The 14,698-nt window shown below is 39.1% G+C and overlaps 1 protein-coding gene across 1 annotated transcript in view; it reads right to left on the minus strand.

The window, feature by feature from the left end:
- The window catches only part of BLTP3A (bridge-like lipid transfer protein family member 3A), a 135,489-nt gene that overhangs the window by 102,558 nt on the left and 18,233 nt on the right, over nucleotides 1-14,698 (minus strand). The window contains exons 3-6 of the mRNA XM_072137197.1: nucleotides 11,527-11,565; nucleotides 11,347-11,438; nucleotides 11,035-11,224; nucleotides 10,068-10,205 (exon numbers count right to left, since the gene is read on the minus strand). Coding sequence (XP_071993298.1) covers nucleotides 10,068-10,205; nucleotides 11,035-11,224; nucleotides 11,347-11,438; nucleotides 11,527-11,565 — 459 coding nt within the window. The remainder of the gene's footprint in view (nucleotides 1-10,067; nucleotides 10,206-11,034; nucleotides 11,225-11,346; nucleotides 11,439-11,526; nucleotides 11,566-14,698) is intronic.

Genomic DNA, 14,698 nt, shown 5'->3' on the forward strand with positions numbered 1-14,698 from the left:
TCAATATGGAACAGGTGACAGGATTCTGATCTCTGACTAAGGTCTTGAGTAACTCGATCGTCGGTATCAGCTAGCGAACAAGACGGTGCCTCAGAATTACAATCCTCATCATCCAAGGAGGAATCCATCACTAGTCTGGGCTTTTTCTGAGGGGGATCTCTTTGCGTGGCAGAGGCAACAGAAGAAACCACCTTTTCCTCGATAAAGGACTTTAGCTCGTCCATAAAGGATGTCTTCTCCTCCTGCATGAATTTCTCGAAACAAGACCTGTAGATAGACCTGTAGATACGATAATACACGAAAACGGAATCTAATCCCTAAAGGGGAATGAGGGAATATATTAATGCTACATACATGAAAATTACACATGAGAAAAACAACAAGGAGGACATGTGTCAAGTAGCCATAATAATCAACAATACTTTATTAGAGTATATACAAAACAGGAAACTCAAATGGACAAAAGCATAAAAACAATTAAAACACGAAAATGCAGGTCAACTGCCTTCGTGACCAGACATAGCAGGTGATGCAGGGCCCCACAGAACACACCATAGGAACAATAATGAAATCAATGCCACACAATGTACTCTAGCTGCAACATAAATAAATGAATAAGCTACACAGTGTAGGGGTCTGAATGAAAAGGACCAAGTATGTACCAATTCCATAAAGCGCGACCAGGGCAACGATGTATATAGCAGTCCTGACGGTGCAACCAACAATAAACAGAGTGTATGCCACTCTGAGTGACCAAATGGAACAAATGACCCAGATAACTATGTGCAAAGCTAAGGCAGAGTGTTACCAGATGTGTTATGGTGGTCCGGAGGGAGCCCAGGCAATGCCCCATGCGTATCGCTATGAATCGCGGCTTCCTCAGGGGTGCCCAAATAATGCGGTGTCTGTGTATAAGTACCTTCTGTAGTAATTGTATCCCGCGCTGCATACACATTTCCATGGTCCGTTTTTTGCGACCTATGTCACATTAGTATGTTTAGTATCCTCACACTGTGATGACTGCAATGAAAACTAGCCATGCCACAAACTTGGACAGGAATAGGACCCGTCTGAGTTTTGCGGCTTTGGCAGCCGTTTCACATATGGGGCAGTTGAATCCAAAGTCGTGTGTATCAGCCCATAAAAATGTATTTGTCTATGTGCTATCCATTAAATCAATGGATGGCTCACAGATATAAAAAGTTTTTTGTGCACGAGAGCCAAGAGCAGTGACACTAGGGAACTCGCTGCCACCTGAGGTTGCGATAGTTGATATACAGGCAGTCCCCGGGTTACGTACAAGATAGGGTCAGGAGGTTTGTTCTTAAGTTGAATTTGTATGTAAGTCGAAACTGTATATTTTATAATTGTAGTTCCAGACAAATTTTTTTCTTGCCCCAGTGACAATTGGAGTTTCAAAATTTTTTGCTGTAATTGGACCAAGAATTATCAATAAAGCTTCATTACAGACACCTTACAGCTGATTATTGTAGACTGGGACTATAATAAAGCATCCAGAGAGCTTCACCAGAGGTCACAGTGGGCAGAGGGGTCCGTCTGTAACTATGGGTCGTCTGTAAGTCGGGTGTCCTTAAGTAGGGGACCGCCAGTACTAGACATTTAAAAGCAAACTGGACATCTTCAAGAGGGGATTGGATGTCTTTCGTAAAAAGACAAAGGAGTATTCCCACAAAGTCAAGATTCTTAAATAGAATCAGGATAACAAAATAACACACTAAATCACTGTTATTAACAAAAATACAGCATTTCACAGATATAATTCCAAACTGTCTATCAGTCCTATTAAAATACAATGACACCTAGTAGGTGTGAATTCAGCTCACTTGTGCAGTGAAAGTTAAGAATAGTCTGGTAAAAGGACAGCCGTAGGATCCCAAAAATGGAACAAATGAAGTAAACAATACAATACAAACTAAGTGTACAAACGATTGACGCGTTTCGACACTGTGCATCTTAGTCATGATCTGATAAGACAAGTCTTATTGCAATATTTAAATCCACATGGATCGATGATGAGGACAGAGCGGCAAACAAAAAAGGGAGAAACACTCCCGCCTGATTACCTGCCGTGGACATCATCAAAACAGGTAATATGTAGACCATTTAAAAAGAATATACATTTATATATAGCTTTTAACATACAGGCAGTCCCTGGGTCACGTACAAAATAGGGTCCGGAGGTTTGTTCTTAAGTTGAATTTGTATGTAAGTCGAAACTGTATATTTTATAATTGTAGATCCAGACAAAAATTTTTTTGGCCCCAGTGACAATTGGAGTTTAAACATTTTTTGCTGTAATGGGACCAAGGATTATCAATAAAGCTTCATTACAGACACATTACAGCTGATTATTGCAATCTGGGACTATAGTAAAGCATCCAGAGAGCTACACCAGAGGTCAGAGGGGTCTGTCTGCAACTATGGGTTGTCTGTAAGTCAGGTGTCCTTAAGTAGGGGACCGCCTGTTTAATAATTTTATGTCAAAGATATTATATTACCATGTATATATGAGAACACATTGCACTACCATTCTTAGGTTAATTTTTGTAGCTCAAATATTTATATATTACTGCTGTAATAAAACTCAGTAATTTACAGTCAACATTGTGTAAGAAAAATAAATATCTGAGGTATTTGAGACACAGATTTTAAAAGTTTTCTTACTGCATCAGCAAACAACTAGATTGTTGCATGTATGATACTTCAGTCTACTATCGTTAGACCATTCAGTTGATGTTCCCTCGCTTCAACCTGAAAATCAACACAGAAATAAAGCCTCCACACAACGTTCAAAAAACGTCACCGGAGGGCAGAAGGCAGAAAACACAAGCGATATTGGAATAAAAACACAGAATCAGAAGGGGAAAAAGTAGTAACACAGAATGTTCTGAATTTATCTGCAAGTATTTTAACGCAACCACAAATAGCTTTGCTAGCAAAAGGCTTTAAATTTTTCTCCCAGTTGTGACTTTGATTTATTTACGACTATATTGAATGTCAACAAACTTCCTGGAGACATTGGGGCTTGATTACCAAGGATCCACGGACTGCAATTTCGTTGGTTATTCCGACGTTTTCAGGTTTCGCATGCCTGGGACAGGTATTTAAAAGGGGAGGGGGGTAGGCTGGGCCGTCGGACGGGCAATCTGACGGATTCGGACTGAGCACGGGATTTATCTTTAAAATTCCGTCGCAAGACAATGCACTTACATACACCAGGAAGAAGAAGGTGAACTCCGGCAGACCTGATCGGGGAAGCGACACATGTAGGAAATCGCGCCAGAGTTCATGATCATCGGACATTCCGGATCAGGGATCGTGCCAGGGATGGGTAAGTAAATGTGCCCCATTATGGTCAGATTACACTGATAACACAGAAAGTTTTTCAGAAGGCGTTTCTCTTCGTAATGAATGCATTAATTTCACCCAACAAACTTATATTCTTATGTTACGGGAATTGTGGTGTGAATAGGCGCCTATTAAGGATAATGTTGGTAAGTCGTTCACCACACGCAATCCTGAGTTCTATCCAGTTACCTCACCTCCTACACTGGATAGATTTCAGGAGCTTGAAAATTTTCGAACAGGAGACATTACGGGTTGACACCAACTACTGCCCGTTACAGTGTAATCCAACTGATACATTTTTATGTAAACTCAGTAAATTATTATAAAAATGGTGAATAACTAGGAATAATTTCTGATAAATTAAAAAAAAAATATCTGTTGGTGGATCATCCCATTACCCTGGTGTTTCATTCGGTCCCCAAGATCCACAAGGGGGGTCTTCCCGCTCCCTCCGTTCAGACCTATAGTTGCGGGAATTGGGAGGTTGGGTGAGAGACTGGGGGAATGGATTGATCACTACCTGCAACCCCTAACTCGGGTTACACCCACCTTTTTGCAGGACACAAAACATTTGCTGCAGAACATGGAGAATTCTCAGTGGCGTAGCGAATATAGGAGACATGTGACGTTGTTGCACTGTATTAGTCTATTCCACATACTTAGGACTACATTTTTACGAAAGCATATGAACAAATATAGTACCTATAGAGAAGAATTAAAAGAATTTAGCCTAATCAGCCACAAAATTCTTGCTTGCACATAACTTCTTTTTATTTGATGGTAAATATTACCTACAAGTAGATGGGGCACCCAAAGGGGGACAAATTTTCTCCATCGTTGGCCAACATTTATATGTCACAGTGGGAGGACCATGTTTTTTTGTTCTGAGAACCCAGACCAGCACTCTATTGTTTGGCTTGGCTGTTACATAAGCGAATTGCTGTGGGTGTGGAAAGGGTCAGAAGAAACCTTTGATAATCTGGTTTCATATCTAAAATCCAATACAATAAATTTTAAATTTACTCACTTCTTTGGGAGGGGAGGACATTAACTTTTTGGAGGCAATTCTATACTTTTGGCCCCTTCATGCCATCCCCCACATGTGATTAGAAATAGCCCTTATACAGAAATGTTACGTTTAAAGAGAACCCGTCATGCAAAATAACCCCCCTAAACTAAATATATTTTCATAAACTGCCATTAGAGAGCATTGCCTCTATGCCTTCATTGTCCCTCTACATGCCTGTAAACCTAAGCAATGAGGTCCTAAAGCTGTATGCAAATGACCTGTGAAATGTCCAATGAAGCATTAGCATATTCAAGCTGTCCACTCTATTCATGAGTGGGAGGCACAGCCACACCCCCAGTGCTTGACTGACAGCCTGTGTAATGATGTGAGGCTGTATAATGATGTGCTTCCTGGTGCTGGTGGCCATGCCCCCTGCAGCCTGTGTGTGCATGTGTGTGTGTATAGGAGAGATACAGCAGCTCCAGGCAGCCATGTTACAGCAGAACATGTCAGATTCATGTGTAGCTGATGTCTGTGTCTCTCACCTGTATATTAGGAGGATGCAGCATGTCAGCAGATGACATACACACACTAGCCATGCTTTACTATACATTACACACAGACATGAGCAGGGGGAGGAGAGGGGAGGGGAGGGGGAACAGGAGTGACATCACTGCCTCTGACCATGTGACCAGCCTCATTTAAATAATAAAGAAATGATGATTTTACAATGATTAATGTATGAAATGACTAGATAATGGCTGGGATGGACCCTTGTGAGCTGCTCCAACAGGTAGTAATGACAGGACAAGTGACACAGATGTGATGACAGGTGTCCTTTAAGGAGAAATTGCAGCCAAGATTGTAAGCTTATTAAAAGAAAAAAATGCAATAAAAAAAAGCTTGTATGAACGTAAATACAGGAAATGGGAAGTAGTTAGAGCAAAAAAAAAAAAAAAAAAAAGAATCTCCTGGGTATCACAGACCACCCTACTGAATAACAACATTATAAACAGGGGTTTATCAGTCTTATTGATGTTATTTTTACTAATGTATAGCAACCAGTATTCAAAAACATAGTAAAACATTATATACAGACTTTACTACACGATACTTCTTTAACATTGTTGGTGGATCAAGGTATAAAATGTGTGGTGAAAAGAGCCCCAATGATAGGAACAAGTGTTTCACCAAGTCTGTTTAAAAAGACTACACATGGTTGAATTTTTCAGGCATCCACAAAATGTGGACATAGACAAGGTGTGTTCTTTCATTAACCCCTTAAGGACGGAGGGTTTTCCGGCTCTTTTCTCGCTCTCCAACTTCAAAAATCCATAACTTTTTCATTTTTCCGTGTACAGACCTGTGTGAGGGCTTATTTTGTGCGTAACAAATTTTACTTTCCCGTAATGTTATTTATTTTAACATGCCGTGTACTGCGAAGCTGAAAAAAAATTCCAAATGTGGAAAAATTGAAAAAAAAACGCACGTGCGTCACGTTCTTGTGGGCTCAGTTTTTACGACTTTCACTCTTCGCTCCAAATAACATGCCTACTTTATTCTTTGGTTCGGTGCGATCGCGGTGATACCAAATTTATACAGGTTTTATTGTGTTTTAATACATTTTCAAAAATTAAACGAATGTGTACAAAAAAGAAAAAAAATTTTTTGCCATCTTCTGACGCTAATAACTTTTTCATACTTTGGCGCACAGAGATGTGTGAGGGGTCATTTTTTGCGAAATGAGGCGACGTTTTCATTGCTACCATTTTGAGGTCTGTGCGATATTTTGATCATTTTTTATTTCATTTTTTATGTTATGTAAAAAGGTGTAAAAGTCGCATTTCGGACATTTGGGCGCCATTTCCCGCCTCGGAGGTCACCGCCGCCTGTAACCGTTTTAATATTTTGATAGATCGGGCATTTTGGGACGCGGCGATACCTAATATGTTTGTGATTTTTACTGTTTATTATGTTTTATATCCGTTCTAGGGAAAGGGGGGTGATTTGAACTTTTAATATTTTATTAATTTTTTTTATTTTTTAAACTTTTTTTTTTATTTTTTTTTTCACTATCTTTTAGACCATCTAGGGTACATTAACCCTAGATGGTCAGATCGCTCCTACCATATACTGCAATACTTCTGTATTGCAATATATGGCATTTTTGCAGCACATTCATTACAATGAGCCACTGGCTCATTGTAACGAATCTGCAGCTGCCAGATAGCCTCGTGTCAAAAGAAGACACGAGGCTACCATGGCAACCGATCGCCGCCCCCCGATGACGTTCGGGGGCGTGGCGATCGGAAAAAAGATGGCGGCGCCCGCGCGCCGCCGTCTTTTAAACGCCGCCGGCGACTTTGCCGGCGGCGTTGAAGGGGTTAATAGCCGCGATCGGTGCAAGCACCGACCGCGGTTATTAGCGGTGGGGGTTTTGTGCAATATGCAAAAACCCCCACCTTTGTATGAAGAGGACTCAGCCCGTGAGCCCTCTTCATACACTCCTTACACCTCTGCGCCGTAGAGCTACGGCGCAGAGCGTTAAGGGGTTAAAATAGGTAATACCATAACATCATGTACCGACAAAAATACGTTTCCTATCAAGACCTACATAAATTGCAATACATGTAATTGCATTTATGTTATTGAGTGTTTACTGTGCCAAAAGCAATATGTGGGTTACACAACAGGACCTTTAAAAGTCAGAATCAGGAGACACCTGTTGACAATGAAACAGTTAATGTTTCTGCTGCTTCCAAGCACTTTCGTGAATGCCACAACAAAAAAGCAAGAAGTGGATGGCTATAAAAAAGTAACTCTTCCTATTCAGGGTGGCAATATAAAAAGATAACGTCTAAAATCGGGAATCGCACTGGATTTTCGTTCTAGATAGTTGTGCCCCCAATGGTTTAAACAAAAGAATGGATACGATTCTCACATATTAACAAGGGACATATGTAAAAACCACTATCGTAGATAGATTTTGCTTGTGTATTCATACCCGCCATACACGTTTTTCTTTTGAAAAAGTGTAGTTTGGATATAAAATTAGCATTGTTGATACAGATGTACTATCAACATAATAACATACCCATATGTTATAGCTAAATCCTTCTCATATCTCTTATTTTGATAATATAAATAGGGCACACAACTAACATTTGTAACATGGATGCATTATGAATGGAATAAAACATCATATTAATATAATTATTTGATGACATGGTTGCCGCCCCATCATCGATCCAGGTGGATTCAAGTATTGCAACTAAATATGTCTTATCAAATCATGATTAAGACGCACAGCGTTGATCGTTTGCACACAGAGTTTGTATTGTTCCTGAGATGCTAATAAAGAAGACTGCTTTTATATTTCCCATGGTGGCTTCACGTGAGTGCCGAGTTTCCTTCATTTGTCTATCAGTTCTGGTGATTACAATTTTGGTTATCCCTGGATAACTGACCAAAGGTCAGATTCTTCTCATGAATAGCTTCTCTGCACACTGCAGTGCTCTCTGCCTCCAGCTCCTCCCCTGCATTACAAAACCAGCTCAGGCACAGGCACTTCCTACCAGCAAGCAGAGTGCAGAAACTTACTCTACATGCTACAGACAGATAAGGTCTTTATAGCAAAGGTGACTTTTTTTGGTTAGTTTGCTTAGGCGAGTTAGCAGAGCTGAGAGTGTCATTGTGTTTTATATCCATCTCATGGATCTAATCATCTCGGATCTGTCTCATCTCTCTTTTTCTATTTGTCAGATCATAGTAGAATATGAAAAAGCTAAATAAGAGTGTAGATAAACTCTGAACCATGATAAGCTAAGCACATTGTAAGCACACAGTATCCCATAGCACAGAGGAATCATGAAGTGTCTGCTTAGAGAGAGTCCCCACCCACACTCTGGAATTTAACAATGACTATCACTGAGTTATAGGAGTTAAACTGCATTAAAAAGAGAGAAAAATTGTAAATTAAGGGTATTAAAAATTATTTTTATTGTGTAAACATCACCAGGGGATGAAAATTTGAAAACTTTCTTTAATGCAAAGACTTTAAAATGACTTGAACCAGGGATTTATTCTTCACTAATAATGGGTAAAATTGTGTAGGCCTTCTAGGTTTACTATGGATAGAAATTTGTCCATTGTCTTGAGATGGACACGTAGGTGCACAAACTGTTAGTTAGTATCACTCAGCTCTGATTACTCTTTATGATACCAACTGTTCATACACCTGCGTGTCAGCCAGAAGACCACGGACATAAATGTTTCCACTGGAAGTAAATATAGAAGCTTTCTATACTAAGGACAGAAAGCAGAGATCTAGAAAGTCATTATAATATTTGTTATCAGTATATTATAGCATTATATAACTTTTCATTACACAAAACAATACCAATTACTTTTTAAAAGTGGACAAAACCATGTTGGCTATACTAGTGTCTCATTGATGTTTAATGTGAGTACACTCATTGTTTCATCATTTATGCCTATTTTGTGAAATGTAATACAGTTTTTTTTACATTGCCTTTAGAAGTTATTGGCATTTTTGTAGGTTATATGTATGCTATGCCAGTCATAATGTTTTTTTTTTTTAGAAAAAAGAAGGGGTTTAATAATAAAAACTCATAATGATGTAGTTAAAGTAAATTAAATCCCAATGCCATCTACTCGGTTTTGTTTCCCTTTGTCGTCATGATCAAGATATGTATACTGTCCATTTCAGTTAACATTTATTTCTCCAGGCTGAATAAGCCCAAATTTCATAACCCATCATTGCACATGACCTACTTATTTCACTGGGGCCATATTTTGTCCATGTGTGGTCCAAATATAGTTTTTTTCATAGTTAAAACTGTCATTATCATGGGCATCTATGCCTCTTTTGATAAATCTCATTATTTATATGACTTAGCTGCCAGGTAATGGTTGCTAAAATTTAGTTCATTTTCCACCAATCCCTCTAAGTTTTTTTAACCATTGAAGCATTAACACTTAATACATTATTGTTGTAGTTGTTTTACCAAAGTGCAAAAAAATACATTTATCCACATTAAAATTCATTAATCATTTCCTTTTAGTCCCTCGATCCTAGTCCGTAATTCTCTTTCTCTCCTTGCAGCTAAAGCTGTGTTATAGACTCTTCACTCCACCCCTCAATTGCGGATTTCAGAACATTTTCACCACAGCGGGAAAATTGTTTACCATTTGTAATCATAAAGCACTGGCATACACTTCATGCAAATATTACACTGCCGGTTTCTACTACTTATTCCATGCTCCAGCATGTGAAGAAAGATGCCAGTCTAGTCACTATAGAGATTCCAACAAGTATCATGGGAACTATGGGTTGCTTGTAATTAACTCACCTGAGGGCTAAGAGGAGGTTAGTCTCACCCACTTTACTGCTGCTTAAAAAGATTTATCTTTTATGTATCTTCATAGCAAAAAAATAACTGTAGAAAGAAACAGTTGAGCAACACAATATGGCCATAGTTATTTTTTTGAGAAAGGGGGAAATCGCATATGACAAAGGTGAAAAGCATTAACAAACCAGCATTTACAGTATTTTTATTTTCCCTGGCAATATTTCTCTTTGTATCTGTTTTGGCTGGTGACAACAAATGTCAACTGATAACAAGCTCAAAACATGCACATTGTCATTAGTTTTTGTATTTCTCCTTACCCTTCTTTTTAGTGCAACATTCAATTTTCCACCATTGGTTAACAGACGAAGAGGAGTGCTTGGGGCATCTTCACAACTTTCAGATGCATCCGCTTCAATTCGTAAGGTCTGCCAACTTACTTGTTTAAAAGTGAGAACCTGAATACAAAGCCATTAAAATATAGGTTATATAATTAAAAAAAACTGTCATGCAAATTAATCCATCCAAAATAAAGACTTCATTAAAAAATGTGTTTAAATAGCATCGCTCTTATCCCTAAATGGTGCCTTTCCATGGCTGCAATGTTACAAAAATCAGTTTGTAAACTTAAACGCAGCTCACCTGATGTGAGTCATTCACACTAAGTCAGTCACAGATATTACAATTTACTTGCATTGCCTTGCCTCCTTGTTGCAGATTGACAGGCTATGATATTCTTCTGTATGAACAGCTCTGTTACATCATTGGGCACTTAAAGTCATGTAACCAGGATGACATCATCTAAGGTCCTGTTACATCTGCAACATCTACCCTCATGTATGTATCTGATCACATGAAATCACAGAAGCCTCCATGTAGGATGGGGAGGAGTAGAAGTCCAAGGAGGATGGAGAGAGATAGAAGTCCGAGGTGGCAAGTTGTGATTTAAGGTGATCCAATAGAAGCATGGTGTATGGTATGCTAAAGTTAGGAGGCTAAAAGACCTGTGATTATGTCACCCTGGTCACAGGACATGCTGAAAGGAAACATGGAACATGGGGATGAGTAGATGGGAGGGGCTGGCTGCAGGGCAACCCTAATCTAATGCCAGGAAATAACAAAATTGATTTATGTGGATTTAAGGAAAACTATTTTTTAGCTAAAAGAAGGGCGTCTGTTTGTTAATAGGACTCTATAGGTACCGGTCACTAGCTGTATTCATGAAAATGTGAAGACAAGTTCAATTAAACTGCTTATACTGCCCATTTTCTGAAAACTAGCAGTTACCTCTCCTCTTTGCGAATGGGTAAGACGAGTAAAACGTAAATCACTCTGCTGCCATGTTGGACTGACACTGTAACCTTGTAGCTGCCAGAGCTGTAGGGATGCACGAAATGTATGTGACTGAATCTTGATGCTCACACAGCCGATCTCTAGGAACATGCCTTCTACCACTTTCTCTGCAAAGCCATATTCACTAATATATGGGGAAAAACACAAAAATAAATAAAACCTGATATCCATGCAATAACCTTAAAATTATTCAATGTATAATTGTTCAGGATCAGTTATCATTGTAGATAAAAATCATCATGTCACCTTTGGCCTGCAGCAAGTGCTATAGGAGATGGTCCATTTGGTGTTCTTGGCTCTTCACATGTTTTCATTTCAATCTCAACTTTATCAAGCATCTGCATAAGTAACCATACCAGTTTATATACGTCATACAAATTTCCTGATTATGAGATGTTCAGGAAAAACATTTACTAGTTCACTCACCAAACAAATTGGATGGGTTTTCAGTTTTGTCCACTGGATCTGGTAGACATTAGTTTGACATTGTTATAAGAAAGGGGAAAATAAGATTTAGATCAGGCAAATGATCATATGCAAATGGTAGTGCAAGAATTGAGAGCTGCTCTGTATGAATGGCTTTACTGCATTACATGAACAGCTATTCATAAGAATGGTGGAAATTTGATACTGATCCACCCTGGCGGAATCTGCAATTTTTGACTGCTACAATTTTTCTTCTGATGCTGCCATTCTACTAAAATGGCCTTAAAGGGGTTGTCAAAGATCCTATGCAATCCTATGAGTCGCGCACCAGGGCCACGGAAGCTGCCGAGAACAGCTTCTAAAGCAGTGGGAATTGTGTCGGGTGGGTGCGGCCGGCCTCTGGCCACATATCCATTTTTCATAGGGTCTCAGACAACCACTTTAACCAAAGTCATTTATTTGCTCACAGACAAAAAAACAACAAGGTTAACCTGTGCTTCTCATCTCTTGGCTCTCTCCTGAATTCCCACATACCTCACCAAAGATTTCATCATCTCTCGCTTCTGGAATTCACAATTTTATACATATAAATACCTTTGACACATGGGCTCCCATGGACCACTCTTACATACCAAAATTACTTTAGTATTCTTGCATAGAGGTAACCTCTCTTGTATCCAGATTTTCAGACTGCAGACAGTCCCCGAGTTACATACAAGATAGGATATGTAGGTTTGTACTGAAGTTGAATAAGTATGTAAGTCGGAACTGTATACTTTATCATTGTAACCCCCAGCCAAATTTTTTTGGTCTCTGTGACAATCGGATTTTAAAAATGTTGGCTTGTCATTAGAACCAGGATCAACAAGAAAGCTTCATTGTAGACACCAGTGATAACTGTTTATTATAGTCTAAGGTTAAAGTACAGTAAATTGCCAACATCCAGAGGTCCGTTTGTAACTAGGGGTCGTATGCAAGTCAGGTGTTCTTAAGTAGGGGACCGTCTGTATAAACCATTTTGTCATTCCTCCTCCTTGATTGTGTCACATCAAACTACTTTTCCCATCAATGATGGCCTTTCTTCCCAATTGCGTATCCAAGCACTAAATATGTTCTGCTGCTTCCAAATCCAAAATATTTTCCTCAACTTTATTTACCTACAATATGATCATATGGGCATGTATTTTCTAAGCATATAGAGTGAAAGGTAAAAAGCACACTTTTTGCCATCTGTAGAGTAGATTTAGCTGGAATACTTTCCAGTAGCCATGATACATTTGGAGAGCCCATTAGGAACCAAATCAGGAAACCCCCCAATATGGCCCTATTTTGCAGATTACAGCCCCCCCCCACCTCCTCAGTTGTTTCACATTGAATGTTTCTCTGTGAAAAAATAAAATGTTGCTTTAGTCACAATTCAAAAGGGGTCAAGGTTATGCAATCTATACTAGATACAGCAAGGTCACATACAGTGGGGAAAATAAATATTTGATACTGTGCCTGACAACTTTGGGAGAAGCTGGATTTTACAAGCAGGGCTTATAGATATGTCTGGCTGGATCTCAGGCTAGGAAGAAGCCAGTAGCATGATATACAGTTACAGCCCAAAGTATTGGCACCCCTGCAATTCTGTCATATAATACTTAGCTTTTTCCAAAAAATTATCGCAATCATAAATTCTTTGGTATTATCTTAATTTAATTTATCTTCAATGGAAAACCACAAAAAGAAATGTCAAAAAAACAAATTGGATAGAATTCCAAACCAAACATAAAAAGGGGGTGGACAAAAGTATTGGCTTCTCTAATTTGTGTAATTAAAAGCACCTGTAACTTACCTTTGGCACCTAACAGGTGGTGGAAATAACTAATCACACTTGCAGCAAGTTAAAATAGATTAAAGTTGACTCAGCCTTTTGTCCCGTGTCCTTGTGTGTACCACATTGAGCATTGAGTAAAGAAAGAAGACCAAAGAGCTGTCTGAGGACTTGAGAATCAAAATTGTGAGGAAGCATGAGCAATCTCAAGGCTACAAGTCCATCTCCAAAGACCTGAATGTTCTGTTGTTGTGTACCGTGCGCAGTGTCATCAAGAAGTTTAACCCCTTAAGGACGGAGGGTTTTTCGCCTCATTTCTCGCTCTCCAACTTCAAAAATCCATAACTTTTTCATTTTTCGTGTACAGACCTGTGTGAGGGCTTATTTTGTGCGTAACAAATTTTACTTTCCCGTAATGTTATTTATTTTAACATGCCATGTACTGCAAAGCTGAAAAAAAATTCCAAATGTGGAAAAATTGAAAAAAAACCGCACGTGCGTCACGTTCTTGTGGGCTCAGTTTTTACGACTTTCACTCTTCGCTCCAAATAACACGCCTACTTTATTCTTTGGTTCGGTGCGATCGCGGTGATACCAAATTTATACAGGTTTTATTGTGTTTTAATACATTTTCAAAAATTAAACGAATGTGTACAAAAAAGAAAAATTTTTTTTTGCCATCTTCTGACGCTAATAACTTTTTCATACTTTGGCGCACGGAGATGTGTGAGGGGTCATTTTTTGCGAAATGAGGCGACGTTTTCATTGCTACCATTTTGAGGTCTGTGCGACATTTTGATCATTTTTTATTTCATTTTTTATGTTATGTAAAAAGGTGTAAAAGTCGCATTTCGGACATTTGGGCGCCATTTCCCGCCTCGGAGGTCACCGCCGGCCGTAACCGTTTTTATATTTTGATAGATCGGGCATTTTGGGACGCGGCGATACCTAATATGTCTGTGATTTTTACTGTTTGTTATGTTTTATATCCGTTCTAGGGAAAGGGGGGTGATTTGAACTTTTAATATTTTATTAATTTTTTTTATTTTTTAAACTTTTTTTTTTCTTTTTTTTATCACTATCTTTTAGACCATCTAGGGTACATTAACCCTAGATAGTCAGATCGCTGCTACCATATACTGCAATACTTCTGTATTGCAATATATGGCATTTTTGCAGCACATTCATTACAATGAGCCACTGGCTCATTGTAACGAACATGCAGCTGCCAGATAGCCTCGTGTCAAAAGAAGACACGAGGCTACCATGGCAACTGATCGCCGCCCCCCGATGACGTTCGGGGGCGTGGCGATCGAAAAAAAGATGGCGGCGCCCACGCGCCGCCGTCTTTTAAAC

Source organism: Engystomops pustulosus, chromosome 2 (assembly GCF_040894005.1).
Source record: "Engystomops pustulosus chromosome 2, aEngPut4.maternal, whole genome shotgun sequence".
In the NCBI taxonomy this organism is placed as follows: Eukaryota; Metazoa; Chordata; class Amphibia; order Anura; family Leptodactylidae; genus Engystomops; species Engystomops pustulosus.